The 15,884-nt window shown below is 41.5% G+C and overlaps 1 protein-coding gene across 1 annotated transcript; it reads left to right on the top strand.

Annotated features, from left to right (window-relative positions):
- Positions 1 to 3,232: 3,232 nt before the first annotated feature.
- On the top strand, positions 3,233 to 13,868 carry LOC311066604 (uncharacterized protein). The gene is made up of 7 exons (XM_084087882.1): positions 3,233 to 3,315; positions 7,304 to 7,624; positions 7,714 to 8,052; positions 8,365 to 8,445; positions 12,634 to 12,681; positions 12,827 to 12,907; positions 13,019 to 13,868. Exons 1-7 carry the CDS (start codon positions 3,255 to 3,257, stop codon positions 13,072 to 13,074), a joined length of 987 nt encoding a protein of 328 aa, XP_083944008.1. The 5' UTR covers positions 3,233 to 3,254; the 3' UTR covers positions 13,075 to 13,868.
- Positions 13,869 to 15,884: the final 2,016 nt, after the last annotated feature.

Raw genomic sequence — 15,884 nt, 5'->3', positions numbered from 1 at the left:
AAACTCTTTACATTCGATTTTCATGAAAACGCATCCCAGGGAACGATCGACTCGGTAACCATGTGTTAATTACCCCTAGGTTCATTTTTCACCGGAATTGTCCTCTATTTATTTACAGGGGCCAAAAACTCTGCCACTGTGGCTTGGAGGTAAAGTCATTAAAGGGACTCCACTTTAAAATGAAAATTCTGTCATCATATACTCACCCTCATTTTGTTTCAAACCTGTATGAATTTCTTTCTTCTGCTGAACAGAAAGGAAGATATTTAGAAGAATGTCAGTAACCAGACAGTTCCTGGTCCCATTGACTTCCATAGTAGGAAAAAAACATATTATGGAAGTCAATGCTCTCCCTCATCCTCTGCATCATTACATTTATTTTATTTTTTTAAATAAAAATAAAAAAATAGGGGGGACCTAGGATTATAACAGCACTAAACACTAGACAATAGTCCATTACCACACTCTGAGCTATAGGGAAAAACACTGAACATTTCGACACCATGTTTCACTTCCTCAAATCTGCTTCACAGCTTTATCAGCGCTTTAACCTATTCTGAGAACAGAGCTATTCTCTGAACGTGTTCAAATCATCCTGCAAAATCACCATCATCTGGAAATCACACTGAATGCTGCACTTGAAGTCCAATTTAGAACTTGTGAGTTTGTAAGAATAAACTTAGCAGTATCAGAAAGCTAGCAGGGAAGCCTCTCCTAGTTTAGATAAGGGCCTGTAAGCAGAAGACCTTGAAAGCAGTATAAAGACTCCTCTGCCCTCCCTCTCGTTGTCGCACTTGTTTCACAGACTGTACTGGTGACTTATGTGTGGCAACTGGGCCTTCTTGCAAGAATAAAATACTTTTTAATGATCATTTGAATTTCAGAGTGTCTCTTACGCACTTGATGATTGTTTAATGAATTTTTGCCACAACATATGCATTTCACTATTTCAGTTTTAACCTCCTCATTATTGAGTTCAGTATCATAAAGTCCAGGAGTGTCGATCACTGAGATCTCTTTACCAAACCTCACTGTAGTTTCTGCCTGACACTGTTTCGTCACAGTTTAAACTGGTTAAAGATTTAAACAGGTTTACTATTAATAAAAATCAGCTTATCTCTACAGAAGATCGCCACTCGACCTATAATAAGTTAGAAGCACATACCTTATGAGTGCGATCTCCGGGAACCAAATCAGATTTTAAACCAAACCAAACCAAGGCAAACAATACACATGCTGGGAAGCTGAGGGCTCGCCCAGTCTATCAGGAGGACAATGTGTGCGCCGGCGGTGGCTAAGCGCCTCCGTAATGAAATGCAGAAACCTGTACTGGCCGCGCTGTAATCAGTTTCACCCAAAACTCTGACTGTACTCAAACAATCCTGCCTTTACATTATGAGTAGATACTTAGATAAAAAAACACAATCATGGCTTTCACCTACCAGAAGAGGAACAACCTCAACCCAATGCCAGCCGCAGGACTTCATACACCACCCTCAAAATAGGCTAGCTTTAGCTAAGACAACCCAGCCAACATCACCAAACATACCTGGATGGCGACTAAATGACGACACGGGAAGAAAGGGGCAGTGACTCGTGACGCCATACACTCTGGCCAGCCAGTTTATATACACTCTACTGCATAGCACTGATAGGACGAAACTCAACGAGGAGACTGACCAACCACATGCAGACAGGAAGAATTTCATTGGACCTGCCATATAAGGCTGTGTCTGAAGTCAGTTGTAGTTCTTGTGTAGAAACACACACAAAGATGAAGAAGGAATATTTAATAAATCCAACAAGTAATCCAAACAGGAACAGAGTAACATACAACACACCCACTAAAGACGACACCGGACACTGACTGAACCAGAACTGAACACAAATACAGGTGATGATGATGATGGTGATTGATGAGTGTAAAGCTGTGTTTAGTGTCCATGACAACAAAAGAGTGATTAAGGCAGACGATGATGAAACACAACGAGTCCAAACAAACCTGACTGTGACCGACACAGAAGACAACCATTACTGCAGACAGCAAGTTCAGTCCGACTACGGCATGATTGGTGTCATTGTTCTCGGTGTGACGCAAGAAATATGTCAAGACCCGTTTCATTTCAAAAGGAAAAAACAAAAGATATACTTTTAAAAAACGTTGTAAAACGCAAAATACATACCAATATGTACATATTACTGCAGTTTCTAAAAGAAATGAAGACTAGAGGCAGTAAATCAGCAAGCACTTTTAATCATTTTCACACACATTTATGATAACTTATTAAGCTTGCTCAGTAGCTCAGCTGGAAGACCTTGGGTTTGAATCCTGTGAAAGACGAGTCATGATACAAGAGCTCAAAGTTCATAAATAATCTTAAATACCATGACTACGATTACATTTTTATGTTGCATTTACTTTTGTTAACACTATCGGGTAGGTTTAGGGTATAGTGTAGGTGTACGTTATTTTAAAGCGTGATGGTTAATCTTTTAGATTAAACTCAGAACTGCGATGATACGGACAAACTTCAACGTGATAAAACATTGTCATATTCACGTTCATCTGTTCCAGAAAAAAGACTAAACACGCTTTTAGCGGCACTCACTGGACATTTCACTTTGAAACTGTTGTGAAACGTGCACAACGCAACGTATTTTTACGGCTTGCAAAAATTTTGCCAGAGTAAAGCAGAACATTATAATCCATGTGTAGAAACTCTTCCTGAAGACATTTAATATCTGCTTTAAAGACGCTCATGAAGTGTGTGCAAATACTTTGTTTCACCAAACTGGAGCTGACGTTAATCATTTCAAAATGCCTTAAACTGTTTTAGAATTCATTTCCTACAAGTTTGTCATGGATAGTGGAAACCTTTTCAGTAGCAAACTAATTTCATTACTAATAATGCAATTATTTTATTTCTAGATTTTAACGTCATGCAAGAAACTGCTAAAATAAAGAAGTGAGACTAACAGTAATTCTCTCATGTGCAAAAGTAGCCAATAAACTGTTCAGAGCAGATGTGTGTTGAGACAGTGTGTTCACAGTATATGCACTTCTCACACGTTTCACACACACTTAAAGCAACACTTCACAGTGGCATTGTGTCACTAAACAGCAACTCTAGCAGAATTTCAACACTCAGTTGATGAGAACAGAGGAAGTTACAAACCAGAGGAGGAGCTTATGATGTTTAAAGGAAGAGCTGTAACTATATATAACGAAGAGAAAAGACTGACAGAAACACAAAATGGCTGATAAGTGTGATCTGTGTCTGCTGGGACTGATCATTCTCTCTTCACTTCTCACAGGTAAAGAAATCTGTATTTTCTCTAAAGACATTTAGTGGAATTAGCATAGCTGCCAACTCTCACGCATTCACCGTGAGACACACGCAATTGACACTTTTCACACGCTCTCACGCCACACATCCATTTTCTCATGCACAGAAAAATCGCGAAGCAATGTGGACACGGAGACCGACAGACTAGACAGAGCAGGTTACTTTTGATATAAAAAAATCTCAGCTCTCAGATTCTGTCACTTTTATTACGAAATTCAAACAATAAATACCGTTTTGGCGCTTGTAAATGTGACGCGACCACTGATCTATATATAATGACATTATATAGATCAGTGGACACGACAGATCCCTAGTGGCAGGTGAACCGATCATCTCTAGCTAGTAAATAAACACGAATGAACAGTGTTGAAAGATACAGTACAACTTACCGAAATGTATATTCCTCTTACATATCAACCAATCGATCAAAAAAAGGGGTCAATAAAACAGCTGGAGAATTATGTCACATAACATTTACCGCAGGAAAGCCATTTGATGACCATAATATAGGCTATAGCACGTTAGTTGGCTAGAAAAAAAGAGCTATAGAGAGTATTTTGCTAAATATGTGTACTGTGTACTATATTACATATTTATTATATTTTTACTTATATCATTAAATAAAGTTATTACAATAAAAAACACATTATATATCTCTCTGTATGTTTACAGCATTAGGTGAGTTGTTTTTTTCTTAAGAAAAATTAATGCCTATCTTGTGTAGCCTACCTAATATTTATTTAAATGAGTCAATATTAAATCAAATCACAATAATTGAATTGAAAACCAGAAATTGTACCATGTAGCCTAGGCTAAACATGTCACGTGATGTAGACAAGAGACGTAGATTCAAATGCAGAGTGATTTATTCGGATGCCAAACTGGAAAGGTACCAACTCCAACCCTAGGCATAAATTAGAGGCTACAAACTGGAACACGTAACAATACAACGAATCGGCGCAAGACTACAAACACAAGGAGACTAAATAGGGGAACAAACAAAGGAGGGTAACGAGATACACAGGTGGGACAAATTAACCAATAATCAGATAACAAGATGGGCGGGGTTGACAATTACGACGAGAGCACATGGCACAAGAAACAACAAGACACTCATGTGCTCACACAGGACCAGACTGAACAAACACATGACAAACCCAGCGTGTCACAGCCCTGTCACAAACCCATAGGAAAATCCAGACCGAGGTGACAGAACTGTGACACTACCCCCCCTCAAAGGGACGCCACCTGGCGTTCCCAAGGAGGCACACCAAAACCCAGACAAAACACACCACGAGCAAGACCACAAAAAACAAAACAAACAATTCAGGACACCAATACACAAAGGGGATAGAGGTAAAGGAACCAGGGAGGGACGGGAGGGCCTAGATTCCAGACTACGGGCCAGGATAACACAGATCTTGCAGGGCACCAGGATGAGAGAGACAGTTCATCTGGCGGCCAGGGCGGAGACGACAGTCCATCTGGCGGCCAGGGCGGAGACGACAGTCCATCTGGCGGCCACGGCGGAGACGAACCCTCGGGAGGCCACGGCGGAGACGACCCTCGGGCGGCCACGGCGGAGACGACATTCCATCGGGCGGCCAGGGCGGAGACTCTCCCTCGGGTGACCAGGGTGGAACAGACAGTCCATCGGGCGGCCACGGCGGAGACGAACCCTCGGGAGGCCAGGGAGGAGACGACCCTTCAAGCGGCCATGGCACAGGAACCGACACCGACACCGACTCAGGAACAGGAACCGACACCGGCTCAGGAACTGGCACCGACACCACCGGCTCAGGAACTGGCACCGACACCACCGGCTCAGGAACTGGCACCGACACCACCGGCTCAGGAACTGGCACCGACACCACCGGCTCAGGAACTGGCACCGGCACCGGCACCACCGGCTCAGGAACTGGCACCGGCACCACCGGCTCAGGCACTGGCACCGGCACCACCGGCTCAGGCACTGGAACCGGCACCACTGGAACTGGCACCACCGGCTCTGGCACCACCGGCTCTGGCACTGGAACTGGCACCACCGGCTCTGGCACTGGAACTGGCACCACCGGCTCAGGAACTGGAACTGGCACCACCGGCTCAGGAACTGGAACTGGCACCACCGGCTCGGCACTGCAACTGGCACCACCGGCTCGGGCACTGGAACTGGCACCACCGGCTCGGGCACTGGAACTGGCACCACCGGCTCGGGCACTGGAACTGGCACCACCGGCTCGGGCACTGGAACGGACACTGGCTCCGACTCAGGAACGGACACTGTGGGTCCGAAAGGCATCTCCAGGATTCTGGCCAGACGTTCGAAGTAATCTGACAATGTCCCAGAGGCCACCAGAATGGGCCTCAGGAGTTCATGCTCAGCAGGACTGACGTGGAGTTCAGGCTTGGGTGGACTGACGTGAAAAGACGACTCGTTGGGACTGACGTGCACCATCTCTGTCTGGGCAGACGTGACGTGAGCCGTCTCGGTCTGGGCAGATGTGACGTGAACCGTCTCTGTCTGGGCAGACGTGACGTGAACAGTCTCTGAATGAACCGGCGCCGACCTTCTCCTCCTCCGTCCCTTCGGACGGTTGCATGCAGACTCCGAAACCATCGATGAAGTCCCTACGCTGAATGGAACCAGTGGCGAAGACCTTATACTGGACGAGATCAGTGGTGAGGGATCTGTGCTGGACGGTCCCCGTGGTGATGTCCTTCTAATGGGCGAACCCGACGGTAGAGACCGATGTGAAGAGTGATGCTGGAACTCTCCTCTATCACCTCCTCTCCTACAGCCTCCGCGGGTCCCAGAAAATCTGGCCAATCGGGTTCCCTCAAACCGCTGAAAATCAGCAGGGGTCTTAACACTATTAACAGTCATAGTACAGATCTCACCGCCTCCCGACCGAGGGCCGACTGCCCTGATCTCCTCATTCCTCTGAGCACACACGGAAAAATACTTAAATAAGGAGATACCATTCTCCCTCTCCGTGGGACAAAGTTCGCTCCGCTGAATCCACATGATGGCCGATTCGTTCTGTCACGTGATGTAGACAAGAGACGTAGATTCAAATGCAGAGTGATTTATTCGGATGCCAAACTGGAAAGGTACAAACTCCAACCCTAGGCATAAATGAGAGGCTACAAACTGGAACACGTAACAATACAACGAATCAGCACAAGACTACAAACACAAGGAGACTAAATAGGGGAACAAACAAAGGAGGGTAACGAGATACACAGGTGGGACAAATTAACCAATAATCAGATAACAAGATGGGCGGGGTTGACAATTACGACGAGAGCACATGGCACAAGAAACAACAAGACACTCATGTGCTCACACAGGACCAGACTGAACAAACATGACAAACCCAGCGTGTCACAGCCCTGTCACAAACCCATAGGAAAATCCAGACCGAGGTGACAGAACTGTGACAAAACATTGTAACGTTGTCACTAAGCCTAATAAAATTCAGTTTTGTTACTAAAATGTTTTGACAATCACAATACACTTATTGTGATGCAATAATTTTTTTTTTACATCACCCCCCACCGCCATAAATCTCACTCCAAGCAAAACTCAAAAGTTGGCAGCTATGAATTAGTCTGGAAAGAGTTCATTTGAACATACTCAGTTTATTCTTGCACACATTCACGTTGTGATCTCAGAGTTGTGTATTGATACACACAGATCATACTGTATTATTCCTGATACTGGACATAGTGTCACTCAAACATCTGATGATGAAGAATTATCTTCATATTAAGAGTGTGTCAGTGATTTGAACAGCTCTCTGATAAAGACTAATAGTTTATTCTGGAGAGTGTGTTGTTTGCTTTAAGTCAGGAAAAATACTATGATTTAAAACTTCTGCTTTTTATGCTGGTATGTTTTATGTTTAATTTATTAATATATATCATATTGATCACTGAGATATACTGTGTTTCAGGTATCATTGGAGTGGATGATGCTCATGTGTTCATCAGTTCTGGTGAAAATGTGCGTCTGTCCTGTAATAATGCTCTTTCTGACTGCAAATCAACTATATGGAACTATAACAGCTTCAGACATTCAGCAGCAGTTGAACTGATTACTTTAGGGATAAAGAATAAAGACACAGAGAGACATGAGAGACTGAGTCTGGAGTCTGACTGCTCTCTGAACATCAAGAACGTCACAGGAGAAGATTATGGATTATACATCTGCAGACAATATGTGAATGGACAGAAACAAGGAACTGATGCACGTGTTTATCAGCATGTTCTTCATGGTAAGTTTATGATTATGTGGTAAATTTAAAATTCTCCTTTTAAACTCAGATGATGATTGAAGAGTCTGTGATATGTGTCTTGTGTTCAGTTTCAGTGTCTCCATCATCATCATCTTCATCCTCACAGACTGAGATCAGTCCAGGCCGCTCTGTGACTCTCTCCTGCCAGTTGTATTCATATTATGGACTCTCCTGTGATTATTTGGTCAGTTCTGAGGGAATTGAGCTGTTGTGGGTGAATCAGGCAGGTGTTGATCTGAAGACAGACTCCAGATATCAGATATTATCATCATCAGATCGATATCGCTGTATCATCATCACTCTGACTACAACACTCCTGAATGAAGATGACAACAGAGAGTGGAGATGTCAGCTTACTCTCAGAAATCAACTCGAGACCTCAGTCAGATACACTGTCAAATATTCAGGTGAGAAAACAGTGTTAGAAGAGCCTCATAATGTCAGTAACACTAAGGTCTATCAGTATCACTGAACCAGAACAAACTGAGGGAACAAAAGCTTCTTTGACTCTCACAGAAGAGTAACTCAAAGCATTGCTTCAAACTAATGAACTGCAGTGAAGTAACAGTCCAAAACGAGATGCTGGAAATAATAAAGGAATTGAAACTTGACAGCAAAAATATTAACTTTTTATGTAATATGATGATCAAAGTTAAAATATGATGGTCATATTGTACAGTATTAATGATCTGAACTAACATTGATCTTCACAACTCAAGCTGATTCAACGACAGCAGTGAATCCAGTCCACATCACACACTCTCAGGATCCCTCAACTATAAACACACACGTTTCTAAAGGTACATCATCACTGTCTTTCTCACATCAGTGCTTTCCAGTGCATAATGCTAGAGTTATCTTCAGTGTTAACTCATCAAAATATGACTGTCATATTATTTTATGGTGTGTCCCAATTAGCGTACTTATGCATATTCTAGGACATGTTTAGTATAAACAGTGAGAGTAGTGTGTTCATATAACACTCCGGTTCTTTCACTCGACTCTCCCAGAAAGCGTCACATGAAGACGATATGTTGAGCTCATCCATGCAGCGCATTTACTGTAGATCCATGAAAAACACCAAACAGACATAAAATACTGCTCATCCACTCACAGAATTATCAAAAAACATACATGTAAAAGTGAACAAAACAAAATATACAAAAAAAGAGAGAAACACAAAATAAGCCGTACACTCGTAATGCTCGGCAACAAGTTTAACATATAAAACTTCAGTTATTCATCAAGTCTGGGTGTCTTATGACCCCAATATGAAATAAACTGATTTAAATATATTTTTAAAAATATATATTTTTGACCTTAAAGAAAAATAGTTATCTCTGCCAACATTTTGTTTCATTTTGTTTCATCTGACCGGAGAAAGATTGACCTGCCAAGTTACAAGTTATAGTGAATAGCAGAAGAGTAGACAAGCTTTGGGACAAACTATCACGTCATATCCCAGATAGCAACATTGTTTCGGCCCAGATCCGGCCCACATCTGGCACATGTGTAAAGATGATCTGGCCCTCATGCAGAGTGGAATGACGGCCCTTGGGCGGACCGCTCCTGTTTGCCAGATCCGCTCCTGTTTGCAAAATAGTAATAAGTGAAGCTGGTAATGCTGTTTGTGGAGTTGTTTAATCCTCCTCTGCTGAGATCTTCACAGATTTAATGTCTTTATCTTCAGTTGATTTCATCTGAGGCTGTGTCTGAAGTCAGTTGTAGTTCTTGTGTTTCTGCTCGTCTCTTTTTCTGTTCTCTTCTTTCCTTCAGTGATTCTGCTTGTTAACAGGCTTTTTAAGGCTGAGGTGACTCCATATTTAATATACACAGGTTTTGTGGCTCAGATAAGGTCCAGTTCTGGTTTATTTCTTTGCTCTTGGCTGACATGTGGCATTGCTATGGCCTGCTTGTGGCCCAGATCTGGCAAACAAGAGCAGTCTGCCCAAGGGCCGTCATTCCACGCTGCATGTGGGCCAGATCATCTTTCCACATGTGCCAGACGTGGGCCGGATCAGGGACGTGGCAATGTTGCTATGTGGGTATAGTTAGTCTAACGGCTAAGATGCTAACAGACTTTTTCGAAGACACTAAACCATTTCTGTAAATGAAATATTCAACAGAAGCGTTAACAAAGTGTCAGGAACAGTTGTGTGTATTATTTGTGTAACTTCAGGGAATAAACTTGCCTGAAAGCTGTGAAAACAGTGAGACAGAGTTTTTGCAGCTTGTCAGTTGAGTTGCCCCGTTTCCATGGTAACTCCCTGGCTTCTGTCTAAAGGTTAATATGAATGTGTACATTTGTAGCCTTCAGTAAATTAAAAAATCCCAGCTTTAGGAAGGGAAGAGACAGAAAAAGAAAGAGCAATGGATAAGAGGAGAGAGCAGGTATTGACAAAAAGCCTAACATGGTTTTAAAGCTATTTCTTATCCTTTTTTGGCCTTCAAAAGTCTTATATTGCACATATGTAGATCAGAGAAATAATAATAAAAAAACCCTAACAACCTCAAATTTAGGACCTCAGTGATTATAAAGCCCTGCCTATGGCCCTGTATTAGGCATAATATCAATAATGAATGTGTACATATTGTGAATGAATTTAATGAACTTAGTTACCTGTCTTTCCTGGTAGCCTTCAGTAAAGGAACGGATGGAAAATGGATTATTTTCTTATTTAATCGTCCGACTTGTCTGATAATTTTTATTAACTGCTGTGCACGATGAATCAGTCCGTTCTTAGGGAGTTGAGCGTTAGTGGAAGATCTTCTCCAGTGTCTTTCTCTCCTTCTTCTCCGTCTTGAGAGCTCTCCTTGCGTTGTCCCTCCAGAGGTGTTCAACTATAAGATCATCCATAAAAATCTCAACCTTGTCTGTTACATTAACATTTCTTATTTCTGGGTCATCCGTTACATTCAAAGCATGCAGATAGTGTTTAATATATACCATTTCTGGAGATTTATCAGAAGAATTCATAATCATTTGTTCTCCATTTCCAACATGTATTACAGAGGGGAAGAGACAGTGCAAGATAAAAACAAAGAGAAAAAGAGAGTGATGGAGATGAGGAGAGAAAAATAATCTACTTCACACTGAAATGATTTTAAAGATATTGTTATCCAATATTTTGGCCTTCAAAACATCTTAAAATGCACATATGTAGATCATAGAGTTAGGGGAACCCCCCGAACTGCCTCACATTTGGGACCTCAGTGATTATAAAACTCTGCCTTTATACTAATAAACAGCCGATATCCTAGTAATATGCATGTTAAAGGGCATGTTGCAGGATAGAGTACCCAGTAAGCCAATGTATAGAAAAATAATGTAGGAACTAGATTTAAATATAAACATATACTTATAAAACGCTATTTAGGCTTCTGGAGTCGTTTTTGTGAGAAAATTTTACTTCCGCATTTGAAAACCGCTGAACCGGAAGTGACGTAACGGGAGGGAGAGCGGTCAAAGTAAACAATAGGAAAGCAATGGATCGCAATGACAGCTCGGAAGCTGAGGAAATTGTAGCCTAAATGTTTACTCGTATGATATATATAATTCATAAATAATTGATATATATGATGATATCATATAATTATGAGCCTGATATGAAGCCAAGTGAGCAGGACAGGCCAGGGTTAGACAGAACAACGGTGAGTTGTGGTGTGAGGAGAACAGGGCGAGAGAACAGTGTTAGCTTATAGATGTATTCACGTTAGCCGACTATATGTACAACACTTTGCTCAGATCACAATACTGTACAGATCATTATAATCATGTATCAGGCAATAGCAAAGCTAGTATTTAGACCCTTACTTGCATGTGTTGTGTGTGTCAGCCATTAGGAGACAGTTTCCAGAGGAAGAGGGACTTTATAAAGGCTTTGAATTGACCCATTTGGTGACGATGAATAAAAAAAAATGATCACAATCACAACTGTCTTACTGTATAAAAACTTTATATGTAGAAACAGCCAACACAAACATTAAAGTCGGTTTGTACAGATTGAAAATGAATTATAGAACATAATATATTATATTTATAATAATAATAATAATAAGTGTCGACTGCAGACTAATAACAAACACATAAATGCATTACATTAAAAGTTTATGTAGGATATGTTAATGAATTAAATTAAGACAAGGCACATTTTGTAAAACAGATGTACAATAAGTGATCTCTGACGGATCCGAGAGCGTCATGTTTCCCGCCGGCGGCCGAACCACATGCTGAAGGCGGACCGTCACCGGGCGACCCGATGAAGGAGCCGAGACAGTGTGCACATATCGCCGGGATTATAATCATCCGGTCTATAGTGAATGTTACACACTACCGCGTTATTCAAAGCAGAGGCAGAAGTGAAGTCCCGTGTCTTACCCTGCACAAAACGCAGTTCATTACAGGCACGGAATATCGCACCGTCCTTTTTCTTATTCGGAAACCTGTGGACTCGGTGTCCTGGCAGGCCATACTTCACATTCAATTACCACGACGATGATTAATTGAAATACAATAAGCACCGAAAACACACTGAATCATGACCGCTCCAACTGAATACCAACCTACTCCGCACTGAGCGAACGCAGAGCCGGCAAACGACTCCCTCTGGTGACGTCATATGACGCGATGGTGGAAAAAAAAAACAGTTTTCAACACGGTCAAGGAAACTGTCACGTTTTCTATTAAATTTGTGCCCTTATGTCTTGCAAAACAATTTTTAATCCTGCATTTACTTTTCATATGGTATTTTCACACAAGGTTATATTAATTTTGAAAAAAGAAAAAAACCTGCAACATGCCCTTTAACTAGTTAATAGTGAGAATTAGATCTTAAACTAAAGTGTTACTGTTTTTTAAATCATACACTCATTGGGAGCTGGGCCCCGCTAAAATGAAAATCCTGTGTGAAGCTCGAGTATTATGTGATGATGATGTTGTGTATATGTGGCATTATGTGTTGAACTGAACTAACAGACGTGATCCACAGATCCAGGAGAAACTTTAGTCTGTGTGACTGCTGGATCATTATACAGAGGTACGACACGTTCATTTATACTGACAGCTTTATAACATTAAACTATCAGTGAGTCTGTAAAAGCTTCATCAATAACTGTTGATAGTTGAATACCCTTGACTTCAGTCATGTACAGTTTCTCTTCTTCCTCTCATGTTTCCTGCAGTGATTGTGATTATTGTTGAGATCGCAGTGTTTGCTGCTCCTACTGTGATTCTTCTTCAGATCATCTGTGCAAGAAGAGCTGGTGAGTTTTGAGCCGCACACAATCTGATGATTCACACTCATCTGATCTGGAACAATCTGCAATCATGATAAAAACACATACGAGAGGTCAGTCAATGCTTTTATTTTGCAGGGAGGAAGGACTCGAAGCACCCAGAGGAAATAGAGATGCCGACAATATTAGAATAAAATACTGATGAGTTTTGAGCGAATCTGCAGCAATATTTACAATAGCAAAAACTTACAGAGGATTGTTCATTGTTTTATTTTCTTCTTCATAGAAAACAGAGAAAAAACTCTGATCATAATGAAGAAATAGTGACACCAAGTTTAGATTAAATTTGCTTGTGCTTCATATGTAAACTGCTTTAAATATAATATTAAATACAGTAATGGACAGACTCAGACTGTATAATCTATCTCTGTTCTGTGTGATGGAGCTGATTTGGTGATTCTTGTATCTTGTCTGTTCATTCCTGTTTTTAGCATTTTTTTTTTTTTTTTTTTTTTAATGATTAATGCTAATTTTCTTAATAAAATCTCTGCAATTGTGTTTAATATGTCTCCTTTCCTTTGTTACAAATATGGTGATTCCCCCTCATGAGCTTGTAATGTATTGTAATATAGAATAGTAAGTGTGAGTATTAATGGGTCAAGTGTTGATGTAAAAGAAGCGTTTCAGTCGTTTCTTGAAAGTGGCTTAAGTCTCTGCAGTTCTGAGAAAATTGGTTTGTTACTGAAATGCTACTCCTGAAATGCATATATCTTCAACAGTCGGACACTAGAAGACTGAAACCAGTGTAATCTTGACCTGCTGGGGTCTGAGGTGTTTTTGGGGTCCTTGAGATGTTCTGACATGCCCTGACATTTGTGCTTTTTCAGTTGCTTATAAACATATTAATGGCAAAGGTGTAATTACACTCTATTTAGCACAAACAGGGCTACCATAATATGTGAGCAACATGTATGTACATGTTTGTATTTTTGAGAGAATAATGTTTATGCATGGTTATTGAAAAAACTAAAAATTAAAGTTTCTGAAATAAGGCCACAAAACACATACTAAATATGTGTCCACAATACTTGACTAATGGATGTTGTCGCCTAGAGTTTTTGCTTCAAAAAGATCTAAAAATCATCCTGCCTAATCATTCACATAAAACAATACATTGATTTAAATTTTGTAAGACACTTTTTGTTTGGAAAGGCAATATGCGTGGGAGCGTGATTCACACCTGAGAAGACAATAACCCGCAAAATGAGCAAGACACTTTTTGTTTATATATATATATATATATATATATATACAGTGGGGATAACAAGTATTTGATACACTGCCAATTTTGCAGGTTTTCCCACTTACAAAGCATGTAGAAGTCTATAATTTTTATCATAGGTTTTAACCTCAGTTTTAACTGTGAGTGACGGAATATAACAAAAAAAAAAAATCTTTTAAAAAATCTAGAAAATCACATTGTATGATTTTTAAGTAATTAATTTGCATGTTATTGCATGACATAAGTATTTGATACATCAGAAAAGCAGAACTTAATATTTGGTACAGAAACCTTTGTTTGCAATTACAGAGATCATACGTTTCCTGTAGTTCTTGACCAGGTTTGCACACACACTGCAGCAGGGATACTGGCCCACTCCTCCATACAGACCTTCTCCAGATCCTTCAGGTTTCGGGGCTGTCGCTGGGCAATACAGACTTTCAGCTCCCTTCAAAGATTTTCTATTGGGTTCAGGTCTGGAGACTGGCTAGGCCACTCCAGGACCTTGAGATGCTTCTTACGGAGCCACTCCTTAGTTGCCCTGGCTGTGTGTTTCGGGTCGTTGTCATGCTGGAAGACCCAGCCACGACCCATCTTCAGTGCTCTTACTGAGGGAAGGAAGTTGTTGGCCAAGATCACGCGATACATGGCCCGATCCATCCTCCCCTCAATACGGTGCAGTCGTCCTGTCCCCTGTGCAGAAAAGCATCCCCAAAGAATGATGTTTCCACCTCCATGCTTCACGGTTGGGATGGTGTTCTTGGGGTTGTACTCATCCTTATTCTTCCTCCAAACACGGCGAGTGGAGTTTAGACCAAAAAGCTATATTTTTGTCTCATCAGACCACATGACCTTCTCCCTTTCCTCCTCTGGATCATCCAAATGGTCATTGGCAAACTTCAGACGGGCCTGGACATGCGCTGGCTTGTGCAGGGGGACCTTGCGTGCGCTGCACAATTCTAATCCATGACGGCGTAGTGTATTACTAATGGTTTTCTTTGAGACTGTGGTCCCAGCTCTCTTCAGGTCATTGACCAGGTCCTGCCGTGTAGTTCTGGGCTGATCCCTCACCTTCCTCATGATCATTGATGCCCCACGAGGTGAGATCTTGCATGGGAGATTGACCGTAATCTTGAACTTCTTCCATTTTCTAATAATTGCGCCAACAGTTGTTGCCTTCTCACCAAGCTACTTGCCTATTGTCCTGTAGCCCATCCCAGTCTTGTGCAGGTCTACAATTTTATCCCTGATGTCTTTACACAGCTTACCGAATTTCGAGCCCCTGAGACTTTTCGGCACCGAGTTAGAGATACGGTGACTTGAGACAAAAAACAGGTGGTTAGGGGTCAGAATAGGCACTTCGTGAACGATGAGGAAGAGGATAGGTGTTTAGGGGTCAAAATAGGGGCACCATAGGCACTTCGTGGCAATGAAGAAGAGGATAGGTGGTTAGGGGTCAAAATAGGCACTTCGTGGACAATGAGGAAGACTATGGTGAAGTTTAGGTGGTTAGGGGGCACCATAGGCACTTTGTGGCAATGAAGAAGAGGATAGGTGGTTGGGGTCAAAATAGGCACTTCGTGGACAATGAGGAAGACTATGGTGAAGTTTAGGTGGTTAGGGGGCACCATAGGCACTTCATGGCAATGAAGAAGAGGATAGGTGTTTAGGGGTCATAATAGGCACTTCGTGGTACTGAGGAGGACTATGGTGAAGTTTAGG

The sequence above is a fragment of the Abramis brama genome, assembly GCF_963993115.1.
Source record: "Abramis brama genome assembly, chromosome: 1".
Taxonomy (NCBI): domain Eukaryota; kingdom Metazoa; phylum Chordata; class Actinopteri; order Cypriniformes; family Leuciscidae; genus Abramis; species Abramis brama.
Note: the sequence above shows the minus strand (reverse complement) of the source record. Positions and strands in the feature narration are given on the sequence as shown.